Below are 25,590 nucleotides of genomic sequence, written 5' to 3' on the forward strand. Positions count from 1 at the left end.
GAAATAGTTTTAATTTTATCCCGTCATATTTTGAATAATTAACTATTAATCAAAATTTTTTTTTCGAAATTTTAACCCCAATAAAAAATCCTAATTTCAAATACCCACCATTTCAGCATTTCTATCACTCTAATCGTCACTTTCAATCCCTCAGAGTCACTCTCATCAATATTTCAAAATTGATGAATTATTGATGATAGTGACAGTGAGGAAGTTATTTTGAGTATTAACTCTAATAAATATATTATAGAATAATGTATCATTTTTGTCTCTAATATTTGTAGTAAGTTTTAAAGTTGTTCCTAATATTTAAATCGTTTTATTTAAATCCCTAATATTTCAAAATCGTCTCAATGTTGTTCTGCTATTAGTGATCTATTAACAGAATTGACGGCAAGACAAAATTGAAACAATTTTAAAACGTTAAAGACTTAAATAGGGCGAAACGTTGGAGACTTAATTATTTACAGTAAAAAAATTGATATTATTGAAGAATAAAATTAAAAATAAAATTTAACTAAATTAAACATTAAAAAATTTTGGTACATCAGAGACAAAATGTATAATTTATATTTTATTGTATATGTACTACATTCTTTTTTTTTTCCACAAGTTTATGTACTAATTATTCTATATACATGTCATGATGAGTAAAAATTTTTAAGAGTAAAATTTTAAAAGATAAATTTATTTAGAATGAAAGTAATGCGATTAAATGTAATTTATTTAGATATTATTAAAAAATAATTGAATAACTACCTACCGTAAAAAATTGATATTATTGAAGGATAAAATTAAAATTTATTTTTAAGTTAAAAATAAAATTTATTTAAATTAAATATTAAAAAAGTTCAATGCATTATAAATAAAAATGTATAATTTATACTTTATTATATATGTATCATATTTATTTTTTTCAAAAATTTATCTACTAATAAATCTAAAAATATTTTATGATGAATAAAAATCTTAAATTCATAATGCAATTTATTCAATTAAAATTTACTTTTATTTTTATATGATTTGATCATTTTTTTAAGAATAAAATATTATTTTTGTTTTTAATATTTTTGTTCTATTTAAATTTTTAATATTTTAAAATTATGTTAATTTTGTCTTACGATTAATTATGTGAATGAATCTCTAACCATAGAACAATATTAAAAAAATTTAAAATATTAAAAATTTAAATAAAATAATATAAGTATTAAAAACAACTTTATTACTTACTCCAAATAAAATTAAGATAAAAACAATAATTTAATCTACATTATACATAGCAAGGAAAAAACCGAAACAGAAAGAGGGGAGGAGCTAAGGAGGTGGGTCAACAGGGGGTGTGTGTAAAACTCTCACTAAAACCACAAGTAAAGGTTGGGTGGACTGTGGAGCGGAGAATCGGAGTTAGGCTTGGGTACTGCTTCGAGCTTCAGAAACCTCAGGTATGGTCTCAACCTCAGCTTTGGACTCCTCCCTTCTTTTTTGTTTTTTCCTTCTCCCTCCGTATAGCCGTTAAATCTCTCTCTCCTCTCTCTCTCTCTCTCTCTCTCTCTCTCTCTCTCTCCATGGCTTCTCTCCAACCCATTTTCAGTGATCACCATCACCTTCATCTGCACACGCATGAGCAACTGCTTCATTCACAACAACAACCACCACCACAATCTCTTCCACCTCCTCCATTTCACTTCAAACTGATTCTTAATTATTATTATTGAAAAAGAAAATACAGAATGGGGACTAGGGTTCCGGTGCAGCACTACAACCTCAATTCACCCTCTTCCTTCATCGAGAGTCCCCTCCACGTTCTCAACGCTGTTGACGCCAGAACCGCCGCACCCTCCCCCATTGACCACATCGCCGCCCCCACCGCGGACCCCGCCACACACGATTCTGCTGCTGCCGTCGTGAGTGCTGCTCCACTTTTCTTCACTTTCTCTGCATTGCATTCAAGAATAAAAAATAAGAAAGCTTTTCATTCGGTTTCTTCTCACTATTCTTGTAGGACTGCATGAACGAGTCCCATAGGAGTTGTTTTGACGAGGATCGCTCAAGTTTGGAGACTAATGAGTCTTCCAGGGGCACTTATGATATCTTAACCATTGAGGGTAAAATCATGTAGCTTTTGGTTTGTTAAATTAGATTCTGTGTGGAAATCTTGAGTTTGAGGTGAACTGATTTTAGCTCAACTTTGAGGTTAGATGTTTCGCCTATAGAGACAGCAAGGGCGAGGTTTCTGCAAATAGTTGTGGATCATTTTATCGATGATCATGTGATTGAAGTGGCTGATTCAGAGGCTGATTATTCCGGCCAAGACAAGCTGGATAAGAGAAGGAACAGGGAGATACAGTATGAAGGGGACCCGAATTTTGCTCTGCCTTTGATGTATGTGGCCAATATGTATGAGACTTTAGTGAATGATGTTAATATGAGGCTTGCTTCCTTGAATGGTATTCGCGAGAAGACGATTGGGGTAGCCCTTGAAGCAGCTGGTGGTTTGTATAGAAGACTGGCTAAGAAGTTTCCTAAAAAAGGTTAAATGATAATAATTATTATAATAACTTTTACCCTTTGCATTCGGAAGAAATTTGGTTGATAGCTCCCTCTTTTGTGCAATTAACAAGGGTTGCTCCTTCACAGGACCGCGTACATATAAGAGAAGAGAATTGGCAACTTCTATGGAAACAAGGACAAGGTTCCCAGAACTAGTTATACAAGAAGAGAAGCGAGTTCGTTTTGTGGTAGTTAATGGTTTGAAAGTTGTTGAGAAACCAAATACCATGTCAATTGATGATGCTGAATGGTAAGCTGAGTGTTGTAGTGTTCATTTTGTCTTTCCTTCTATATTCTTTTAACTGCGCCGGGGCCTTCCTGGATGTGAAGTTTTATATAGGTAAAAGTGCATAATAATATTTGTTTTTCCCTTAGCAGAATATCTGTTTTTGGTTCATTCAAGCATTAATGTGCTTCCCTCACTCTAATTCCTTTAAAAATTGGATGTATAGAACAATTGCAATAGAATAAATTGATAAATTCACGTGGTGGCATTATCTTGTAGGAAATGTAGGTTTTCTTTGCAATTTTAAGAAAGTATATTTATGATGATGTTGGGTCTGCTGATAATTTGCTTCTACTGTTTTGAATGTTGATTATTGCTTTATTCTGAAGCTGCTGACAAGTCTAATATGAAAAATGATCAACTTAAGAATGAGCATTTGTTTGAGCCTTCAGGGAGTGCACACTTGGTTTGATTTGTTTTGATCGTTTTTAGGTTTAAGAGATTGACAGGTCGGAATGAAGTAGCTATCTCAGCTGATGACTACAAATTTTATTCTCCAAGACACAAGTTTCGGCGTGCTGCATCAATTTCACTTTCCAATATCCCTGATATCCCTGTAAGTATGATGTGCCTCATTTTGGTGAATAAAGTGATCCTTGTAAGATATCCAAAAATATAAGCAACTTCCGACTTTGTTTTTGTTTGCAATGTCTAACTAGCATGCTCTGGCTCTGAACATGATGTGTTTTATCATCTGCTTCCACTATGGTACTGATTGCTGTGTAATGAAACTAATTCTGTTGAGTGTGATAATTCAGAGATTGAATAAATTGTAATTGCTGCAGTTATTTACATTCAAACATTAACTAGTGTTTCATGGTTATGACTTGTTAACAGAGTTTCCCTGGAGCTGACAATTCTTCTACATTGACTATTAATCAAGGATTTCGCTCAGTAAGTAAATATATATATATATGTATGTAGGTATTTGGTTCTTTTGTCTTCAGATGAGATGGTTGGTGATTGCTGTATCTTTTCTTTGGATGGTTATTACATTAAATTTAAGTATCTTCTCTTGTATCATATATAAACTATAGTTTGATTGTGCTACATGTTGCTTTGGTTGTGCTTGGATGGATCTTGATTCTCAGGGCTTTTTTTTTTTTTTTTCCCTTGCCACTTCTTTTTTATATATTTTATGGGAGCATCAACATAACATCGGAACTTTTTTTTCCCGACCACAAAATCAACAGCAAACCCCGACCAAACATCACTTGCAATCATTGCCACATCAACCTCAGTTTCACGCAGTTCTCCAGAACAATCAAGCTATGCACCAAAGTCCGCATGCAGGGCCCTATTCCCATAACCATCAAAGTGGTCCGCCGTCCCACCTGTCGGAAATATCTCATGCTCACCAACCAACATCAATATCCCAACACATGAATTGCTTACAACCACTCACAGGTGGCCATGTTGGAGGACGCTTGCACATGCTGGTAAGCTTATTTGATGGTGAAACTTCTTTTTATCAGATGAGAATTCCGACTTCTTTTTTCCACCTCCAAGACCTAGTAGACAAACTAATGCATGTCATTCTGTGTAATTTATCTTATTGCTGGAGTCTGGGCTAGTACTCACTACTCAGCTTCTAAATTATCTTTGAGATACTTGAGCATGATAAGTGCTTCATCATCATTTTGCTCATTTATATCATGTTGCTTATGGTGCAGCCACCAACCCCTGCAAAATATTGTGATGAATGTGGGGCTCCATATCTGAGGGAAACATCCAAGTTTTGTTCTGAGTGTGGTTCAAAGAGGTTAGGAATCTGAACAAGTTTTGCTAGTTCATTGACAAACTTGGGCTGATCACTGGTAGCATCTTTACATTTCAAGTGTAGTTAGCTTAATAGGTAGAAAAGAGTGCAGATTTCACTTGATAGCTCATAGGTGTAATCCGAGTAAATCTTTGTAGATATCTGTATTGGGTTTGGCTTTTTGATGTAAGTTGTAACAGAATGTTCAGAAATGACAAAATGGCAAGTTATCATACAAAGAATCCAAGTGTACTCTAGCAATTATTGCTGATTTAGCAGTTCAAGTTCTATCTTCTATGAAGTTCTATTTTGGTTGTTTTCGTCAATCAAAAAGTGAAAAAACTACTATGGATATTAGATGGTACAGTGATAAACAATGTTGACTGGTTTGGAAATCTAAAAATTTGGTTTGTTGAAATGGTTTCAAAGATCGCTTAACAGAAGCAAGCGTGGCGGCTCGAACAGAAATATAAGAGATGATGACCCAAAAAATTCGTTTTAGATAATTTTCTTTAACTAAACAATAACTTTTCATAACCATATAAAGTAAACTACAACCCAAGGTGATACATACATTTTTACATTTTCCTTTCACGAGGATAACTGTTCCTTCCAAATTATATCCCAGATTATTCTCATAATGTTCTTTCAATTTCTTAATTAATAGAAGATATATCATTATTTCAATATACTAATATTATTTGATATCATCCATGGTTTTCATAATTAATACTGCTCCACATGTATTAATTTAAGGGTATGCTATAGCACATCATTAACCGACCACCATGAGCTCAACTATAATTATTGTCCCACATAGCTTTTAGGTTTGCACTTATCTCTCCACTTGTCTATTACTCGCAGGCCACCATCATTTCCATCCTATTTAATGCCATCTATTATTTCCGTGTCGATTATTCGCATTATTGTTAGAATAAAATTATTGTCAGTTGTAGTCCATATAAATCACCATTCCCTGCAGGGTCACTGTATCCATATGTTGAATGAGGCAAGAAATTCTATGAAATTATTATTTATCATTATATGATGATGCAATATACAAAGAAACAAATAGCTGTTACAATAGTGTTGCTGTTGCACCTTGTAAAACTTTGTTACAACTCTTTTCCCAAGTTTCTATCTATTTATGTATCTATCATGAATCCATTTAAATGAAACAACCTATCCTCCTCTTCAATGCTACTCTCAAACAAAAATGTAAAAATGTATGTATCTACCTATAATGGCCAATCAGCAATTTTATGAACCTGAAATCTGTTGTGACTGTGTGTGATTGCTAGGTTACAAGATTGGGAAGAGAACCTGAGAAGCCTGATCAGTCAATCCATTAGGAAGGTCCACCACAAATTTATTGAAAGAGACCCTTTTGACTCACTTCAGTATAACCAAGCCTATCCATGGCATTAAGATGAAATGTTCACTGGGAGGAATAACACACAAGATCATGAAAACTGAAAAAAGCTCCTCAGCTTCAACCTGATGATAAAGTACAACCTCTTATTAGCCTGTTGTCATAAACAAAGAGGTGGTTTTACAAATTGCATCAAAAGGACCGCACATAACACAGAATATTATTTATGCAGTATGACATACATTTTCACAAGTAAATATGTTTTTCCTTCACAATATCTATATTCATAATTATGATGGAGAAAATGCCAATTCAAACAGATTACAGAAGTAAAGAACTGTACAGCAAACCAGCACTCATCAAAAAGGTAGTTGCACTTTTGGAAACAATAGCTTTTTGAAGGCCATAGCCATAAAAGGAAAAACAATTAACAATTTCAGTAAAATAAGCACCAACAACTGCTTATAAACTCTTTGCATGTATACTCCATTACTAGCATATAAACTCGTGAATTTCAATACCATAATGTTACACTATTTCAATAGGTTTGGTCCTTGTGCTATCTGTTGTCAATTCCTAGTCAGTCCACGGATTTTGACTTCATAATAGAAGACAAGAAATGGTAAAACAATACTCCAGTCATAATTGCAAAACTACCAATGAAATTTTTATTTAATGAGGGTGCCCTTTTTAGGAGACTTACTTCCCCAGGTCCCTTTTCAGGATTAAATTCTGATTCTGAAATATGGGCGCCAATTCTTGTAAATACAGCATATATGCTATATTACTCACCTATTTATTCCAGGTTCCAGCTATTATTGTAGCTTTAGAGCTATTTAACCTATTTATTCCAGCTCTTACCATAGCTTTGTATTTCTGTCTTATTCTTCACCTATTTATTCCAGCTCGTATTATAACTTTGAAATCTAAACCATCACCAATATCTGATGAAGAAATTAAATGTAAATTACCAGACTTGATGTGTTCACATTAATATATTAACTAAAATGCTAATAGAAGTATCAAGCACCTTCTGCATGTATGCAGTGAAGAAAAGCATCCAATATGACTGAACTCCTCTACATCTTTTGTGCAAGTGATCTGTTGTTCTGACAATTCTTGCAGGATCACTTCTTGAGAGTCAATGAGACTAGAAGCCTAGTTCAATTTCATAACAGGCCTAAAAGTGTTTGCGCTGCAACAGAATGAATGAGCCTATAAGATGAATGAAGTCCATCAAATATATAAATTGGCAAGAAAATAGCAAATCTAAGTATATATAAGAACAAAGTCTAATACCTACGATTAAAATCTTTATCAAGCACCAAAGGAAATAAAATATCTTCAAATTAGGAAAGCATCATGTCATGGTAAGCTTGATAATCTCATTCATATATGAACACTGAAATGCAAGATTCAGAAACTGTAGGATTTACGTCATCATGAGAAAATGAGTGCCTCGAAAATGCATCAATTGGAATTGGCCATTGTCATTATAAAATGAAGAACCAAATTCATTCCAATCAAACCATTGAACTTTGGCCCCTCACATAGGGAACTGGAAACCAGTTATGTAAAATACATTTGCCTTCTCAAGTGCACACAGAGGGAACACTTATATCAAGAGTCGAAGCAATTAGTCCCCTACACATCATATCATTATGAAGTGCCTTAGCTTCATTAATGTCTCCTATCTGATAATATCTCCTCAGCAGACAAATAAGAAGAACCTCATCAGGAGTGATGCCCTTTTCAAGCATCTCATAAAGAAATGACTTAGCTTGCTGTAATTGACCACAACGAGAAAAACCCGAGACAAGTGAAGTATAAGCATGCAGGTCTAACTCCATACCCATTTCCACCATTCTATTTTGCACTCTCAAAGCTTCTTGAGGATTTCCCTGCTTCAGGTTCCCATCAATCAAAGCAGTGTAAACTAATTTATCTGGACTGATTCCCTTATCCAGCATTTCATTGAACAGCTTATTGGCTGCTTCAACAAAACCATTTTTATAAAGTCCATCAATTAGAGCAGTATAAATCATTATATTCGGTTGCAGACCAATGCTAGTCATGCATCCAAAGTAATTAACAGCCTGCTCAACTAATCCCTTCTTGCACAAACCATCTATTAGAGCACCAAATGTTACAACTGTTGCTTTGATACCCGATTCCTGCATTTCATGTAAAATATTTACCGCTTCTGTGGTTTTCCCAGCTTTAAGATATCCATCCATAATGGTTGTTTGTGTATAACTATTTGCAGTCAGACCAGACTCCATCATCTCACGTATTACGGCTTCAGATTCTTGTATCTTATTCTGGCTGCAAAGGCTCCATATTCTGGTTCCATACAGCAAAAGATCTGGTTTGAAGTCTTTCTTGTTCATTTCCTCTAAAATATCCTTGGCATTTTCTATCATCTTAGCCTTAATATATCCATGAAAAAGGGCAGTATAGGTTTGCTGATTAGGAGCCACTCCAGCTTTCAACAATGCCTTAAATAATTCCTCGGCTTCTTTCATTCTGCCATCTTCACAGAGGCCATCCAGCAATGCAGTGTGTGTGACGACATTTAGATCAAGTCCAGCCTGCAACATCTCATTTGCCAGTTTGAATGCTTCATCCAAATCACCTATTTTACAATTTGCATCAATCAGAGATGTATAAGTAAATTCATTGGGTTGAAGACCAACACGTATCATGTCAACAAAAAATTTCATTGCTTCTAGCATCATGCCAGCCTTGCAAAATGCATCAATTAGAGTACTGTACGTTACAACATTTGGTCTTAGCCCTCTTTCCTTCATCTCATGCAAATACTCAAAAGCTTGAGGAATTCTTTCATATTTACAGCAACAATTTATTAAAGAGTTGTAAGTTATGACATCCGGCTCACATCCTGCATCTTTCATTTCCTCAAGTAAACTTATTGCCTCAGCTAAGCAACCTACCTTTCCATACCCATCGATGAGAGAATTATACGTGACTGTGTCTGGTGTAAGACCTGTCTGTTTCATCAGTTCGAAAAAATTCCTAGCAGTTTGTAACTCCCCTTCTTTTGCTAAATAACCTATCACTATATTATATGTATAAACTGAGGGCGAAAGGCCGGCCCCAAGCATGTCCTCGAAAAAATTCATTGACGATTTCCCTTTGCCTGACTTTGCAAGTCTATGCAGAAGCTCATTACAAGAACGCACCTTAGGCAAAACCTTGAAGTTTGCCATCTTCAAAAAGCATTGGCTAGCTTCCTCAAGCATTCCCAACTCAACAAAAACACTAAACAAAGTATCAAAAACTCCAAAGCCTGACCTACAAACATTCCTAGTCAACCACAACATATCAAAAAAATCACAACCCGGAAACTCCCCCCTAAGCAAAATCCACTCCCTGATGATTCTCTTTGCATCAAAATAAAATTTTTCACGAAACAAAATGTGAGCCAGGATGCAATAAGACTCTGTAGTGTGGCGAAACCCGGTTCGAGTCCCTGCCAACTGGAAAAACCTCAATGCTGATACGGGGTCCCCTTGTAACTTCTCCAAAATTTTAGGCACCAAAACCGGTGCCAATGCAGAATCAAAGATTCTATCAATTAGAGGACTATCCTGTTGTTGCAAGAAACTACGCACTGATTCAGAAGCAATGTCATCAAAAGAAGGTTTTGAGGAAAAAGGGTATCTGATAACACACATAAAACCGGTGAACCAGATGACGGGGCAAGCAAAGTTTGGATTTTGAGATGATGGGGTTGAAGCAGTGAAGATAACAGGAAATGAGCGCGTAGGGTTTTGGTTAAAGAAGAAAGAGAAGGAGCTTACTGAAGGGGAGGCCCTGCGACCGGTGTAGAAGAAGTTGCGGAGGAAAAGCAGCATCTTCGGCTGGGTTTCTCATTTTGGGGTTCTCACTTTAATGAAGTTCATTGCTTTGATTGTAATGGAGATGGTGATGAGAATTCGGTGAGGAGGGAAACGTTTTTAGGGTTTATGATTGGAGATGCTGATTGGCGAGGTTTATGTTATGATGCAGAAGAACAATGACGGAAAAAAAAAGTGGTGAATTGAAAATATACAACTAAACTGAAAATTTAATAAACCAATTTAAATCAGATGTGTTTAGAGCATCTTTATGGTAGTTTTAATTTTAATTTTTTCTTAAGTTTGGGGTGAGATTTAAATTTGTAATTTTTAAATAAATATAAAAAAATTATATTATTTGAGTTATATTTTGTTGGTAATTTTAATTTTATTTTTTATTTTATAAAATAACACATAAATAATTATATTATAAATAATAATTTAAAATTAAAAATAAAATAGTTATAAAAAATTAAAAATAAAATTCGTCTTTATAATGTTTAGTCTTAATTTAATTAAAATTTTATATTATTTTTAATTATTTTATTAATATAATTATATAAGTATTAAAATTTTATTAATTTTTTATTAAAATAATATCATATTTTTAAGATGATATCAATTTTGCTTTATCAATTAATTTTAATTAATTTACTTTTTAAAAGTATAAAAAATGATATTCTAAAAGCACTCAATATGTTTTTAAGATTATTATTAATGAAAAATTTTAAATTTTTATTTTACTAAATGTATAATAATTATATTAAATTTAAATTTTATATATTTTTATAAAATTATTTTAATTGATAATTTTAACCTACATTCTTAGCAAAATTTGTTATATATATATATGTATATATATATATTGACTATTTAAATTTGATATTTATATAATTTATAAATTCTTTTCGAACATATATATAAATTGTAAAATATAGATATGACAGAAATATATTATATAAAAAAATGTAAACACCATATCTTCGATAGATTTCTTAAAATGTAAATTTGATATGATCTCTTATGTAAAAAGATGTAAATATAACAAATCCTTAAAATTTTACCCTATATATAAAAATTTGATGTGAGAATGAATATTGTTTAGTGATTTTTAGGTGATATTTATTTAGTAACTCATATAACCTGTTATATATATTATACAAATATTTTATTAATTTTTTAGTAGAATTTAATAAATAAATATTAAAAAATTAAAACAACCAGGAACGGCTGATATTAAAATCTCCAGTGAGAAGTGCTGTATGGGCTCATCATGCAGCCACATGATTAGGGTCATCAAATTAGAGTCTGACCGTTTTTTCTACATCAACTACTCGAATCTTATGAACTTTGCATTAGAAAACGAATAATAATTGCACATAAAGTAACAAAGGTTGTCTCATTAGTCATTACATTATACATGTAGGAGATGGTAATGGAGATTGGAGATGCCTATAAAATAACACAGAGATATATATTCACATCCATAATAAAAAGGGGGGAGCAAAAACCAAAAGAAACTTTTAGAAACAGAAAATTTTGTTAAGAAGTATCTTAGAAGCATGGACTAAACAAATTATAAAATCTGACACTTGTTTAAGCAGACGAGTGATGACCACTCAACCTACTTAAAAAGTAAGAATTACGAGAAAAAATTTAAAGTTTTAAGCGAAAATGTTTAGGACTAGGAGTAAATGTCCAGATGACATAATAATAATTTATAAAATGAATAGGGATGGGAAAGGAAGTGGACCACAAAAGCATATGATAAGAGGGAGATGAAGCAGTAAACAAAACAGCTGACACTGAGAGAGTACTGTGTATCAGACAACAACTCAACAAGCCTTGTGTTCTCGCTTCCATCTCTCTCTTTCTCTCTCTCTCTTCATTGCAAGTTGAGACACAAGACAAGCTTGTCACCTTTGCAACTCAAGCAAGCTTCAATCAAAGACCAAAAAGAAAGACACACTGCATTATGCCAAGATTTCATTTTTGATACAACAACGCCAACCCAATATGGATTATGAAAGGATCCAAAAGCCTCAGGTGATATAATCTATTAATCTCCCTCGCTTCTTCTTTTTTTTTTTTTGGGCTTCGTTTATCAGTTTCTAATAGTTCACATCTCCCATTGCTAAATGCTCCTTGGAAACTAATTATAATTTCAAAGTTGTTTACTTTCCTCGTGTTTGGTGCAAAGTGCATACACTTCTTTTGATCTATTCATTTGGGGTTCTTTGACTTGCCCCTTTTACTGCAGAGTGTTGGAGGGTTTTCCCCAGGAAAATTGAGGAACATTCTACTTGGTGTGGAGAAGAGAAGGAAAGAAGAGGAAGAGCTTGATTCCACTTTCACCGCGAGATCTCTCAACTCCGACATGGATGAATCTGGTACATTCTCTTTCATGTCCTTGAAACTTGAAAGTACAATGCAGCCATGAAGGTTGGGGAAATGGTAAATCTAAAAAAAATGTGGGGATTTCTGCATCACTGTTTTGCAGGTGGTAGCAGTTCTGATCACTGTAAAGATGTAGACGTGGTGAGTGTCCTTCCTGAATGTTCAACCTCTAATGTAAAGGATAATGCCATAATAACTTCAAGGCATAGAATACTAGATGATCCTTCCTTGGATTATGATAGTGGGCATGATACTATGATCATGTCCTCCCCAATGTTCGAATTTCAAAGGGCTGAGCGAGCTTCACAGAGAGTGCCCTTGGGACCTTTCTCAAAACCAGCACCATCTAAATGGCATGATGCAGAGAAATGGATAGTAAGTCCAACATCTAATAGGCCGAAAACTGGACAGACTCAGGGGCAAGGTGGGCAAGTAGGATCTCGAAAGGTACCTGGTCTTACCCATGCAAGCCGCCAGTCTTCTATGAAGGTTATTGTTGAAGTTCCAGACCAAAAAGAAATTGGTTTAGATGAACCAGATACCAAGCAAATGGATACAGATCAAACTAAGATGGAAAGTGGAGGACACAAGTTTGTGAATTGGGAAGCTGATCCCTATGCCATTGCAAATTCTTTCGGTAGGTTTTTATGCACATTGTATACTATTTCAAAACTCTGTAGGAATGCTTGAGAAGTTTGTTATGGTTTTCAAACTCTTCTAGTGATGGTTTCTTATAACTTGAAGGTGCTAATACTAAAGAACACATTCACTTTTAAAGCATTTAAATCAGCCATGACAGTTTAGTTTTGTTGTTAACTTTATGCTAGTTGATATTGGCAGTTAGTCACAGCCAGCATAGTTCATCCATTGCCATTCAAAGCGCAACAACATTCGTTCCTCCCCCTTCAACGGCTCGGTCTGTATCAATGAGAGATATGGGTACAGAGATGACCCCTATTGCTAGCCAGGAGCCATCAAGGACAAGCACACCCTTGAGGGCGACAACCCCGACTCGAAGCCCAAATTCTTCCCATCCTTCTACTCCTGCCAGAGCTGCTCCTACATCACCTTTAGCTGATCCTTGCAATGATCATCTAAGTCCCAGCAAGAATGAATTATCCGAAAAGGAGCTACAAATGAAAACCAGGAGAGAAATAATGGCCCTCGGGACACAACTAGGCAAAACAAACATTGCTGCTTGGGCTAGCAAAGAAGAGGAGGATAAGGATGCATCGACTTCACTGAAAAATAAAACAGCTGAACCTAGTAGGAATGTCATTGAAGCACGAGCAGCAGCATGGGAGGAGGCTGAGAAGGCCAAGTATATGGCCAGGTCTTTATTTATTCAGTTTTTGGTTTCGGTTATATAAACTCTATTGCTGTTGGATATAAAATCATTAATATTTCTTTATTAGCTTATGGTTTGAAGATAACTGGTATGACATGACAATCAGCTGGTTAGGAGTTTAATCCTAGTTGGTTCTGTGGATTTGTTTCTTATATGTCAGAAGTGTATTTTGTTTTTTATTTTTCACCCAAAATCTTCTCTGAAAGAAGTGTGTGATGTTATACACACAGGTTTAGGCGTGAGGAGATGAAAATTCAAGCATGGGAAAATCATCAGAAAGCAAAAACAGAAGCCAAGATGAGGAAAATTGAGGTATTTACGGTCTGTTATTACTGCAACTTTTTTTTTCTACATGAATCTTTTACTTAGCTTTTTGGGGTAACCTTATGGATGTTATCCTTTAATCTTCACTAGTTCCGAATGGAACTACAAAACCTTTTCCTAGGGCCTGCTACATAGATGATACGACGATATTAGGTCCTATTGTAAACCATGTCTACAGATAAGTTATTTAAATCTAAGTCCTTTATGCTTTTAATAGTTTGTCTTGATTCTTCTCTACCTTTATGTATGAATAAGCTTTAGTAAAATTTCAATGAGTGGTTGGAGTCTTGGAGATGCCATGTGCTGTTGTTCTCTGTTTGGTTAAGGGAGCCTTTGAATTTTGATTGTCCAAACATCAAATCTCAAGGGCTCTTGCATGCGAGGGCATGTTAAAAATAAAGGACATAACATGTACATTAGAACCGGAAAATAAAGATTTTAGTGTTTTAGAGCAATGGCTACACATCATGTAATAAAAACAATACTCTGGTTGCAGGTAGAGGTTGAAAGAATAAGGAGCAAAGCACATGATAAGCTCATGAATAAACTAGCAACTGTAAGGCACAAGGCTGAGGAAAAGCGAGCTTCGGCGGAAGCCAATAGAAATCGTGAAGCTGCGAAAACTGAAGAACAAGCATCATATATACGAAGAACCGGCCATGTTCCTTCCTCATATTTACCCTTTTCTTGCTGCAGATGGTGCTCTTAAAAGAAAGCAAGCACAGAGTTTCATTTTGTTCTGTTGGTATGCAATGTGTTTTTGCTGCTTACTTCTAAGCATGTTAATTATGCCTCTTGTATTACCCTCATGGTGTAAGATGACACACTGGTTTTCTTGTTGATATACCTACTTTTTATTTTCCATATTTCTTCTAAAACTAGCTCATAGTAAAGATATAGCTTCCAAAAAATGTTCTGATCATAATCCTGAATATTTAATAAAGTAAAAGTTAAATGTGATCAACTATAGTCTAGTAGTTAAGAATTGTTCATAAACAACCTTCATAAAAATACCAGATTTGATTCTCTACTATATAGAGGTATAGACTAGCAATGAAGAGAGTCTTTAGGAGTGTATCTATTCGAGGAAGGTTAAATCATTCTTCAAATAAGGCACCCACTCTCATTATAGACCTTCCAAAAAAGGAGTCATATATCGTGTTTATGTAAATATTCGTTAGTGGTTTATTAATAGGATGTGGGGTTTATAACTATATGATTAGCCTTGCTACACATATAAATTTTTTTGGCATATAAATTTATATAAGTTGGTCTAAATCCAACAAAAATAATCATCAGTTTAGATTGCGTGGAAATACATATTTCTCCAACTTTTGAATAGCACAAAAACCATTATGACAAATGGTTCTTCTCTCTCAATCAAAATCGCAACACTCAAAATTCAAATAAGCATCAAAATCTCTCAAAATCGTCGCGAAAAGTGAATGAAGTTTCGAAACTAAATTAAAAAATAATTACGAGAAAGTGAAATAAGAAGATGAAGAAGAAAAAGCAGCAGAATATGCGGAGGAGGAAGAGGAAGAGTTTTGAATTATGCGGAACTTATCAATACAAAAATACCAAAAAAGCAGCAGAAGATGCGGAGGAGGAAGAGGAAGAGTTTTGAATTATGCGGAACTTATCAGTACAAAAATACCGAAAATTCTTAAACAATACACATAAATATCTTAGTTTTACACCGAAATTTGCTGCAAATGCACAAAAATGTTTCATTTAATGCTGTATTTTTTCTTTTTATTTTTATTTCTTTGTTTCTTTTAATTGAATGAATGTAAGTTCATCCTCTTTTAAGTAATTTTGCAGTATTATGTGTTTCTTCTTTTCTGTCTGATCTTTTTGTTTTTATTCTTATTAAGAGAGTAAAACAAGAAGAAACTTGAGAATGTAAAATAAGAAGGAAAAGATGAATAAGAAAAAAAAGATGGTGATGATGATGAAAAAAAAGAACAAGAAGCAGCAGAAAATGAGAAAGAAGAATATGAAGAGTTTTGAATGATACAGAACTTATCAGTACAAAAACACAAAAAATTCTTAAATAATACACATAAATATCTTAGTTTACATCGAAATTTGCTGCAAATACACAAAAATATTTTCTTTAATGTTGTATTTTTTTTCTTATTTCTTTCTTTTTTTTTTTTGGTTGAATGAATGTAGTTTTATCCTCTTCCAAGTAATTTTGTAGCATTATGTGTTTCTTCTTTTTTTTTTGTTAGGAGAGTAAAACAAGAAGAAACTTAAAAATGTAAAATAAGAAAGAAAAGATGAATAAGAAAAAAAAGATTGTGATGATGATGATGAAAAAAAAAAGAAGAAATAGCAGAAGATGAGGAGGAGGGAGAAGAAAAGTTTTGAATTATGCAGAACTTATCAGTACGTATATATCGAAAATTCTTAACAATACACATAAATATCTTAGTTTTATACCGAAATTTGCTACAAATACACAAAAATATGTTCTTTAATGCAGAACTCCTACATTACATTCAATTTAAACCATCAACGATGAACAACAATTTTCACAAACAAAAACAACATTATTCACCTACAGAATCATAAACTACTAACAAAAATATTAACTAGAATCGAACCACACATCAATCACTTGATTGGATACAAAACAATGATCTACTTCACTCTGGTTCAATTGACTATCTAAACTTGAATCATTTATTATCTTCAACAACAAGAGAATTGTTCAAAATTGATTTTATAGCTTAATTTCAAAAATGTAGAGAACGAAGGAGATTGCAAAAAATGAAGAAAAATAACGTAGAGAACGAACGAAAAGAAACGCAGAAAAGACAGAAATGGAAGAGAATGTAGATCGAAAATACTGAGAAAATTCGAAAATAGAAACGAAATCCTTTCAAACAAGACAATTATATATTCGCACGTTGATTAAAAAGTTTGCTAGATAGTGGCACGTAAGGTAAATTAGGTTAAAAAAACTTGTATAGATTTGTATAAAAAATTTACTTGTACGTAGAGAATATTTGTTATATGATACATTGTTAATCTAATTAGCAATATTATGCAACCACGTAATAAACACCCAAATCATGCAAATATTTTTAACATAGAAGTACGGGCAATTTACTTATTTAAATAAAATGACAGAATCCTTTACCCAAATGTGCAAAACGGATTGTTGTTACATGCATGTGCAAAAATCCTATTCTATGTAATCCGTGACAACCCACCACGGTTTCTGAATTGTGTATAAACCGTGGCAGCCTGGGACGGTTTATGGGAAAACTTAGTTGCTTGTAAACCGTGGGAGAGGTTCCAGCGGTTTATGAAGATGGCGTGGAAGGCATAAACCGCGGTAGGTTACCACGGTTTATGAAGAAGGTCAACTGGTCATAAACCCTTGTGGGTTACAACGGTTTATATAGGTTCAATTATGGCCAGAAAACACACCGTTTATAGATCTACAAATAGTATATAGGAGTACATAAAAAATACACAGACAACAAGCATGGCTTCTTCAAAGATTTTTTTAATTATGAATTAAAAAAAAATCATATTTAATAATGGCAACCATTATTATCGTCTCCAAAAATACATAGGTACATCGGAATAAGTCATATTTAACAAGAATTTTTTAATTATAAATTAAAAAAATAACTATTTTCTAAAAATAATCCACTTCAAATATGTCAGATTGAAAAGTTAACAATAGTAACTGTTACGGTGGGTAACCGGAGATAAATGCAATGGATGGTGTTGAATGGCCCAAGTGCGTGAAGGAGGAGAACTCCGGATGGATCAGCAACTCGGGAGGCTCCGTCCGACTTGCGCGCGTGAATGAATGGGGAGTGGTACCTGCAAAGACACTCCGATGCTTAAGTTAGCAAGAGTGTGAGCAGGTCTAGAGAGTATTGGGCTTAGAGATACCTGAGGGGTGTCAGTGTATTTGTAGTGGTGAGCCAATAACCACCGTTGGAGTAGTGCCGTATCTTTAGGATATTAACCGTCTCATTATCTTAGGGAGGTTAAGATATGGCTTCATGAAGTGGTTAGAGAGATTTTAGGGGCGGTTACTCGTTTGAATGAGTGTTTGCCTGCCAGCTAATCTCCTATCCGACTTCTTTATACTAAGTCATGGTTGACACCGACTTCTTAGGTGGAGGTCGGTGTTTTGCTAGGCTTAATCTATTGGATCAGGCCTTTTGGTTGGACCTGGGCCCTTAGCATTGGGCCAGGGTATGAACAGTGCCCCTACTTGAGCCCAAGATCCTTTTAAGGCTTGGGTTCAAGTATTCAACTCGGGTTCGTAGCCGACTTTCACGGGTTTTGAAACCGACGTGATTTTCGCGACCTTTTGTTTCTGACAGTTACGTCAATTCAAGCGTCGTGTCCGTTGAGGAAGCGTTTAGGGATTGAGGGCTTTGGTAACGGTGCAATCTCATTAATGACTGCCTCGTTTTTACCATTATGCCCCTTAGCCTATTTATAAATACTTTCCCTCTCTTTCGTTTTTCCGTTTCTGCAATCTTTCAAACTTTTTCTTGCCTTGCTCGTGCTGTATTCTTGTGTTCGAAGCTTTCCGTTTTCTTCAGCCTTCATTTCTTCGGATAAAGGTTAGTTTTGTTTCTTCCATGTCATGCCTTATGTTTGCATGTTTTGTATTGTGAGTGGGTAGGTTGGCCTGTAGATTCTAGCTTCGTATCTTTCCTCTTTAGGGGCCGTGTTTTTTTATTTTTCTTTTTCTTTTCTTCCTTTTGTAGGTTTCTGCCACTTTTCTTTATATAAAAAATGGCTTCCGTAGATGTTCTTTCTCTGTGGGTTGATGACACCGTCCTTGGGGAGGAACCCCTGGTCGATGCTGAGTTTATTACTCATCTTCGTACTCATCACCGGCTCTGTACTTCGGAGGAGGACGAGCCAAAATATGAATTGATAATCCCGGGTCCTGAAGACCGGGTCTGTTTTGGGAGAGTTAATGAGGCGGCCCCTCATTTTTTCTTCATGTATGAATGTATGATCACCCGTTTGGGTGTTTTTCTTCCTTTCTCGGATTTCGAGATATCCGTTTTGCATCACTGTAAAGTTGCCTGGTGCGCGAAATTGTGAACAATACTTTTCACAACTCTCATAATCCCTGGACATGAACTCCAAAAACTTGGTAGTTCAATCCCATGGCATTACACAACTTCGCACAACTAACCAGCAAGTGCACTGGGTCGTCCAAGTAATACCTTACGTGAGTAAGGGTCGATCCCACGGAGATTGTTAGTATGAAGCAAGCTATGGTCATCTTGTAAATCTTAGTCAGGCAGACTCAAATGGATATGGTGATGAACGAAAATAACATAAAAGATAAAGATAGAGATACTTATGTAATTCATTGGTTGGAGCTTCAGATAAGCGCATGAAGATGCCTTTCCCTTCCGTCTCTCTGCTTTCCTACTGTCTTCATCCAATCCTTATTACTCCTTTCCATGGCAAGCTTATGCAAGGGTTTCACCGTTGTCAGTGGCTACCTCCCATCCTCTCATTGGAAATGTTCAACGCACCCTGTCACGGCACGGCTATCCATCTGTCGGTTCTCAATCAGGCCGGAATAGAATCCAGTGATTCTTTTGCGTCTGTCACTAACGCCCCGCCCTCAGGAGTTTGAAGCACGTCACAGTCATTCAATCATTGAATCCTACTCAGAATACCACAGACAAGGTTAGACCTTCCGGATTCTCTTGAATGCCGCCATCAGTTCTCGCCTATACCACGAAGATTCCGTTTAAAGAATCCAAGAGATATTCACTAAGCCTCAGATGCTTGTAGAACAAGAATGGTTGTCAGTCACCTTGTTCATAGGTGAGAATGGTGATGAGTGTCAATCACCACCTTCATCAAGTTGAAGAACAAGTGATATCTTGGACAAAGAACAAGCGGAATTGAATGGAAGAACAATAATAATTGCATTAATACTCGAGGTACAGCAGAGCTCCACACCTTAATCTATGGTGTGTAGAAACTCCACCGTTGAAAATACATAAGCATAAGGTCTAGGCATGGCCGAATGGCCAGCCTCCCAATGATCTAAGATAGCATACAACGAAGATAGCTACCAAAAGTCTTCTAATACAATAGTAAAAGGTCCTACTTATAGATAACTAGTAGCCTAGGGTATACAAAGATGAGTAAATGACATAAAAATCCACTTCCGGGCCCACTTGGTGTGTGCTTGGGCTGAGCAATGAAGCAATTTCGTGTAGAGACCCTTCTTGGAGTTAAACGCCAGCTTTTATACCAGTTTGGGCGTTTAACTCCCATTTAGGTGCCAGTTCCGGCGTTTAACGCTGGAATTTCTTGAGGTGACTTTGAACGCCGGTTTGGGCCATCAAATCTTGGGCAAAGTATGGACTATCATATATTGCTGGAAAGCCCAGGATGTCTACTTTCCAACGCCGTTGAGAGCGCGCCAATTGGGCTTCTGTAGCTCCATAAAATCCACTTCGAGTGCAGGGAGGTCAGAATCCAACAGCATCTGCAGTCCTTTTCAGTCTCTGAATCAGATTTTTGCTCAGGTCCCTCAATTTCAGCCAGAAAATACCTGAAATCACAGAAAAACACACAAACTCATAGTAAAGTCCAGAAAAGTGAATTTTAACTAAAAACTAATAAAAATATACTAAGAACTCAACTAAAACTACCAAAAACATACTAAAAACAATGCCAAAAAGTGTATAAATTATCCGCTCATCACAACACCAAACTTAAATTGTTGCTTGTCCTCAAGCAACTGAAAATCAAATAAGATAAAAAGAAGAGAATATGCAATGAATTCCAAAAACATCTATGAAGATCAGTATTAATTAGATGAGCGGGGCTTTTAGCTTTTTGCCTCTGAACAGTTTTGGCATCTCACTCTATCCTTTGAAATTCAGAATGGTTGGCTTCTTTAGGAACTCAGAATCCAGATAGTGTTATTGATTCTCCTAGTTAAGTATGATGATTCTTGAACACAGCTACTTATTGAGTCTTGGCCGTGGCCCAAAGCACTCTGTCTTCCAGTATTACCACCGGATACATACATGCCACAGACACATAATTGGGTGAACCTTTTCAGATTGTGACTCAGCTTTGCTAAAGTCCCCAATTAGAGGTGTCCAGGGTTCTTAAGCACACTCTTTTTGCCTTGGATCACAACTTTATTCTTTCTTTTTCTCTTTCTTTTTTCTTTTTTTTCTTCTGCCCTTTTTTTTTGTATTCACTGCTTTTTCTTGCTTCAAGAATCATTTTTAATGATTTTTCAGATCCTCAGTAACATGTCTCCTTTTTCATCATTCTTTCAAGAGCCAACATTCATGAACCACAAATTCAAAAGACATATGCACTGTTTAAGCATACATTCAGAAGACAAAAGTAATGCCACCACATCAAAATAGCTAAACTATTATAAAATTCAGAATTCATGCAATTCTTATCTTTTTCAATTAAGCACTTTTTTATTCAAGAAAGGTGATGGATTCATAGGACATTCATAACTTTAAGGCATAGACACTAAGACACTAATGATCACAAGACACAAACATGGATAAACATAAGCACTAAATTTTCGAAAAACAGAAAATAAAGAACAAGGAGATTAAAGAACGGGTCCACCTTAGTGATGGCGGCTCTTTCTTCCTCTTGAAAATCCTATGGAGTGCTTGAGCTCCTCAATGTCTCTTCCTTGTCTTTGTTGCTCCTCTCTCATGATTCTTTGATCTTTTCTAATTTCATGGAGGATGATGGAGTGTTCTTGGTGCTCCACCCTTAGTTGTCCCATGTTGGAACTCAATTCTCCTAGGGAGGTGTTTAGTTGCTCCCAATAGTTTTGTGGAGGAAAGTGCATCTCTTGAGGTATCTCAGGGATCTCATGATGAGAGGGGTCTCTTGTGTGCTCCATCCTTTTCTTGGTGATGGGCTTGTCCTCATCAATGGGGATGTCTCCTTCTATGTCAACTCCAACTGAATAACAGAGGTGACAAATGAGATGAGGAAAGGCTAGCCTTGCCAAGGTGGAAGACTTATCCGCCACTTTATAGAGTTCTTGGGCTATAACCTCATGAACTTCCACTTCTTCTCCAATCATAATGCTATGAATCATGATGGCCCGGTCTAGAGTAACTTCGGACCGGTTGCTAGTGGGAATGATTGAGCGTTGGATGAACTCCAACCATCCTCTAGCCACGGGTTTGAGGTCATGCCTTCTCACTTGAACCGGCTTGCCTCTTGAATCTCTCTTCCATTGTGCGCCCTCTTCACATATAACTGTGAGGACTTGGTCCAACCTTTGATCAAAGTTGACCCTTCTAGCGTAAGGATGTTCATCTCCTTGCATCATGGGCAAATTGAATGCCAACCTTACACTTTCCGGACTAAAATCCAAGTAATTCCCCCGAACCATAGTAAGATAATTCTTTGGATTCGGGTTAACACTTTGATCATGGTTCTTGGTGATCCATGCATTGGCATAGAACTCTTGAACCATCAAGATTCCGACTTGTTGAATGGGGTTGGTAAGCACTTCCCAACCTCTTCTTCGGATCTCATGGCGGATCTCCGGATATTCACCCTTTTTGAGTGAAAAGGGGACCTCGGGGATCACCTTCTTCAAGGCCACAACTTCATAGAAGTGGTCTTGATGCACCCTTGAGATGAATCTATCCATCTCCCATGACTCGGAGGTGGAAGCTTTTGCCTTCCCTTTCCTCTTTCTAGAGGTTTCTCCGGCCTTGGATGCCATAAATGGTTATGGAAAACGAAAAAGCAACGCTTTTACCACACCAAACTTAAAAGGTTTGCTCGTCCTCGAGCAAAAGAAGAAAGAAGAGAGTAGAAGAAGAAGAAATGAGGGAGAAGGGAATGGCTTTGTATTCGGCTAAAGAAGGGGAGAAGTGTTGTTTAGGTTGTGTGAAAATGAAGGAATGAAGAAGGGTATTTATAGGAGAGAGGGGAGATGGAGTTCGGCCATTATGGGTGGGTTTGGGAGGGAAAGTGGTTTGAATTTGAAGGGTGAGGTTGGTGGGGTTTATGAAGGATGGATGTGAGTGGTGAAGAGAAAGATGGGATTTGATAGGTGAAGGGTTTTTGGGGAAGAGGTATTGAGGTGATTGGTGAATGGGGGAAGAAGAGAGAGAGTGGTGGTGGGGTAGGTGGGGGTCCTGTGGGGTCCACAGATCCTGTGGTGTCAAGGAAAAGTCATCCCTGCACCAAATGTTGCTCAAAATCACGTTTTGAGCCATCTCTGGCGTTAAACACCGGGCTGGTGCCCATTCCTGGCGTTTAACGCCAGGTTCTTGCCCTTTTCTGGCGTTTAACACCAGTCTGGTGCCCCTTTCTGGCGTTAAACGCCCAGAACGGTGCCAGACTGGGCATTAAACGCCCAACTACTAGGCTTACTGGCGTTTGAACGCCAGCAACATCTTCCTCCAGGGTGTGCTGTTTTTCTTCCTGTTTTTCATTTTGTTTTTGCTTTTTTCATTGATTTTGTAACTTCTCATGATCATCAACCTACAAAAAAGATAAAATAACAAAAGGAAATAGTTAATTATAAAACATTGGGTTGCCTCCCAACAAGCGCTTCTTTAATGTCATTAGCTTGACAAAGGACTCTCATGGAGCCTCACAGATACTTAGAGCCATGTTGGGACCTCCCAACACCAAACTTAGAGTTTGAATGTGGGGGTTCAACACCAAACTTAGAGTTTGGTTGTGGCCTCCCAACACCAAACTTAAAGTTTGACTGTGGGGGCTCTGTTTGGCTCTGTTTTGAGAGAAGCTCTTCATGCTTCTTCTCCATGGTGACAGAGGGATATCCTTGAACTTTAAACACCAAGGATTTTTCATTCACTTGAATGATCAGTTCACCTCCATCAACATCAATCACAGCCTTTGCTGTGGCTAGGAAGGGTCTGCCAAGGATGATGGATTCATCCATGCACTTCCCAGTCTCTAGGACTATGAAATCAGTAGGGATGTAATGGTCTTCAACTTTTACCAAAACATTCTCTACAAGTTCATGAGCTTGTTTTCTTGAGTTGTCTGCCATCTCTAGTGAGATTTTTGCAGCTTGCACCTCAAAGATCCCTAGCTTCTCCATTACAGAGAGAGGCATGAGGTTTACACTTGACCCTAAGTCACACAGGGCCTTCTTGAAGGTCATGGTGCCTATGGTACATGGTATGAAAAACTTCCCAGGATCTTGTCTCTTTTGAGGTAATTTCTGCCTAGACAAGTCATCCAGTTCTTTGGTGAGCAAAGGAGGTTCATCTTCCCAAGTCTCATTTCCGAATAACTTGTCATTTAGCTTCATGATTGCTCCAAGGTATTTAGCAACTTGCTCTTCAGTGACATACTCATCCTCTTCAGAGGAAGAATACTCATCAGAGCTCATGAATGGCAGAAGTAATTCCAATGGAATCTCTATGGTCTCATTTTGAGCCTCAGATTCCCATGGTTCCTCATTGGGGAACTCAGAGGAGGTTGGTGCACGCCCATTGAGGTCTTCCTCAGTGGCGTCCACCTTCTCTCTTTCCTCTCCATATTCGGCCATGGTTATGGCTTTGCACTCTCCTTTTGGATTTTCTTCTGTGTTGCTTGGGAGAGTACTAGGAGGGAGTTCAGTAATTTTCTTGCTCAGCTGACCCACTTGTCCTTCCAAATTCCTAATGGAGGACCTTGTTTCAGTCATGAAACTTTGAGTGGTTTTGATTAGATCAGAGACCATTGTTGCTAAGTCAGAGGTATTCTGCTTAGAACTCTCTGTCTGTTGCTGAGAAGATGATGGAAAAGGCTTGCCATTGCTAAACCTGTTTCTTCCACCATTATTGTTATTGAAACCTTGTTGGGGTCTTTCTTGATTCTTCCATGAGAAATTTGGATGATTTCTCCATGAAGAATTATAGGTGTTTCCATAGGGTTCTCCTAGGTAATTCACCTCTTCCATTGAAGGGTTCTCAGGATCATAGGCTTCTTCCTCAGATGAAGCATCCTTAGTACTGCCAGGTGCATTTTGCATTCCAGACAGACTTTGAGAAATCAAATTGACTTGTTGAGTCAATATCTTATTCTGAGCCAGAATGGCATTCAGAGCATCAATCTCAAGAACTCCTTTCTTCTGACTAGTCCCATTGTTCACAGGATTCCTTTCAGAAGTGTACATGAATTGGTTATTTGCAACCATTTCAATGAGCTCTTGAGCTTCTGTAGGCGTCTTCTTCAGATGAAGAGATCCTCCAGCAGAGCTATCCAGAGACATCTTGGATAGTTCAGATAGACCATCATAGAAAATACCTATGATGCTCCATTCAGAAAGCATGTCTGAGGGACATCTTCTGATTAATTGTTTGTATCTTTCCCAAGCTTCATAGAGGGATTCTCCATCCTTCTGTCTGAAGGTTTGGACTTCCACTCTAAGCTTACTCCATTTTTGAGGTGGAAAGAACCTTGCCAATAAGGCATTGACTAGCTTTTCCCAAGAGTCCAGGCTATCTTTAGGTTGTGAGTCCAACCATATTCTAGCTCTGTCTCTTACAGCAAAAGGGAATAGCATCAGTCTGTAGACCTCAGGGTCAACCCCATTAGTCTTGACTGTGTCACAGATTTGCAAGAATTCAGCTAAAAACTGATGAGGATCTTCCATTGGAAGTCCATGGAACTTGCAATTCTGTTGCATTAGAG

At 36.5% G+C, this 25,590-nt stretch overlaps 3 protein-coding genes and 1 non-coding gene across 10 annotated transcripts; 3 read left to right on the forward strand and 1 right to left on the reverse strand.

Annotated features, from left to right (window-relative positions):
* Positions 1-1,307: 1,307 nt before the first annotated feature.
* LOC130967497 (uncharacterized protein At2g02148) lies at positions 1,308-4,879 on the forward strand. Of its 4 annotated transcripts, none has more exons than XM_057892382.1 (9): positions 1,308-1,442; positions 1,592-1,904; positions 2,003-2,105; positions 2,199-2,531; positions 2,638-2,800; positions 3,269-3,392; positions 3,674-3,730; positions 4,030-4,275; positions 4,510-4,879. In XM_057892382.1, the coding sequence occupies exons 2-9, from the start codon at positions 1,731-1,733 to the stop codon at positions 4,609-4,611; spliced, it is 1,302 nt and encodes a 433-aa protein (XP_057748365.1). In that variant the 5' UTR covers positions 1,308-1,442; positions 1,592-1,730; the 3' UTR covers positions 4,612-4,879. The 4 variants fall into 4 exon arrangements, with proteins under 4 accessions (XP_057748365.1, XP_057748366.1, XP_057748363.1 ...); XM_057892383.1 differs by having other exon boundaries at positions 1,313-1,442; positions 1,730-1,904; positions 4,510-4,878; XM_057892380.1 differs by having other exon boundaries at positions 1,319-1,442; positions 1,721-1,904; positions 4,510-4,878.
* Positions 4,880-5,613: 734 nt separating this feature from the next.
* Positions 5,614-9,982, reverse strand: LOC130967918 (putative pentatricopeptide repeat-containing protein At2g02150). Of its 4 annotated transcripts, XM_057892970.1 has the most exons (4): positions 7,267-9,982; positions 6,998-7,162; positions 6,829-6,911; positions 5,614-6,092 (listed from the first exon to the last, which is right to left on the reverse strand). In XM_057892970.1, the coding sequence occupies exon 1, from the start codon at positions 9,843-9,845 to the stop codon at positions 7,560-7,562; it is 2,286 nt and encodes a 761-aa protein (XP_057748953.1). In that variant the 5' UTR covers positions 9,846-9,982; the 3' UTR covers positions 5,614-6,092; positions 6,829-6,911; positions 6,998-7,162; positions 7,267-7,559. The 4 variants fall into 4 exon arrangements, with proteins under 4 accessions (XP_057748953.1, XP_057748951.1, XP_057748949.1 ...); XM_057892968.1 differs by lacking the exon at positions 6,829-6,911 and having other exon boundaries at positions 7,271-9,982; XM_057892966.1 differs by lacking the exon at positions 6,829-6,911.
* Positions 9,983-11,579: 1,597 nt separating this feature from the next.
* On the forward strand, positions 11,580-14,787 carry LOC130968002 (uncharacterized). The gene is made up of 6 exons (XM_057893079.1): positions 11,580-11,873; positions 12,088-12,217; positions 12,328-12,861; positions 13,065-13,557; positions 13,803-13,884; positions 14,393-14,787. The coding sequence occupies exons 1-6, from the start codon at positions 11,844-11,846 to the stop codon at positions 14,603-14,605; spliced, it is 1,482 nt and encodes a 493-aa protein (XP_057749062.1). The 5' UTR covers positions 11,580-11,843; the 3' UTR covers positions 14,606-14,787.
* Positions 14,788-25,222: 10,435 nt separating this feature from the next.
* On the forward strand, positions 25,223-25,330 carry LOC130972035 (small nucleolar RNA R71). Its single transcript, XR_009083237.1, has one exon. It is a non-coding gene; the product is annotated as a small nucleolar RNA R71 (small nucleolar RNA).
* The last annotated feature ends 260 nt before the right edge of the window (positions 25,331-25,590 follow it).

This window comes from Arachis stenosperma, chromosome 3, assembly GCF_014773155.1.
Source record: "Arachis stenosperma cultivar V10309 chromosome 3, arast.V10309.gnm1.PFL2, whole genome shotgun sequence".
Lineage (NCBI taxonomy): Eukaryota > Viridiplantae > Streptophyta > Magnoliopsida > Fabales > Fabaceae > Arachis > Arachis stenosperma.

Coding starts and splice junctions, on each gene's coding strand:
- LOC130967918 (XM_057892968.1), bottom strand. CDS start 9,845: ATGCTGCTTTTCCTCCGCAACTTCTTCTACACCGGTCGCAGGGCCTCC.
- LOC130967497 (XM_057892382.1), top strand. CDS start 1,731: ATGGGGACTAGGGTTCCGGTGCAGCACTACAACCTCAATTCACCCTCT. Junction 2,532..2,637: donor TAAGAAGTTTCCTAAAAAAG/GTTAAATGATAA, acceptor GCTCCTTCACAG/GACCGCGTACATATAAGAGA. Junction 3,393..3,673: donor CCAATATCCCTGATATCCCT/GTAAGTATGATG, acceptor ACTTGTTAACAG/AGTTTCCCTGGAGCTGACAA.
- LOC130968002 (XM_057893079.1), top strand. CDS start 11,844: ATGGATTATGAAAGGATCCAAAAGCCTCAG. Junction 12,862..13,064: donor TGCCATTGCAAATTCTTTCG/GTAGGTTTTTAT, acceptor TGATATTGGCAG/TTAGTCACAGCCAGCATAGT. Junction 13,558..13,802: donor AAGGCCAAGTATATGGCCAG/GTCTTTATTTAT, acceptor TTATACACACAG/GTTTAGGCGTGAGGAGATGA.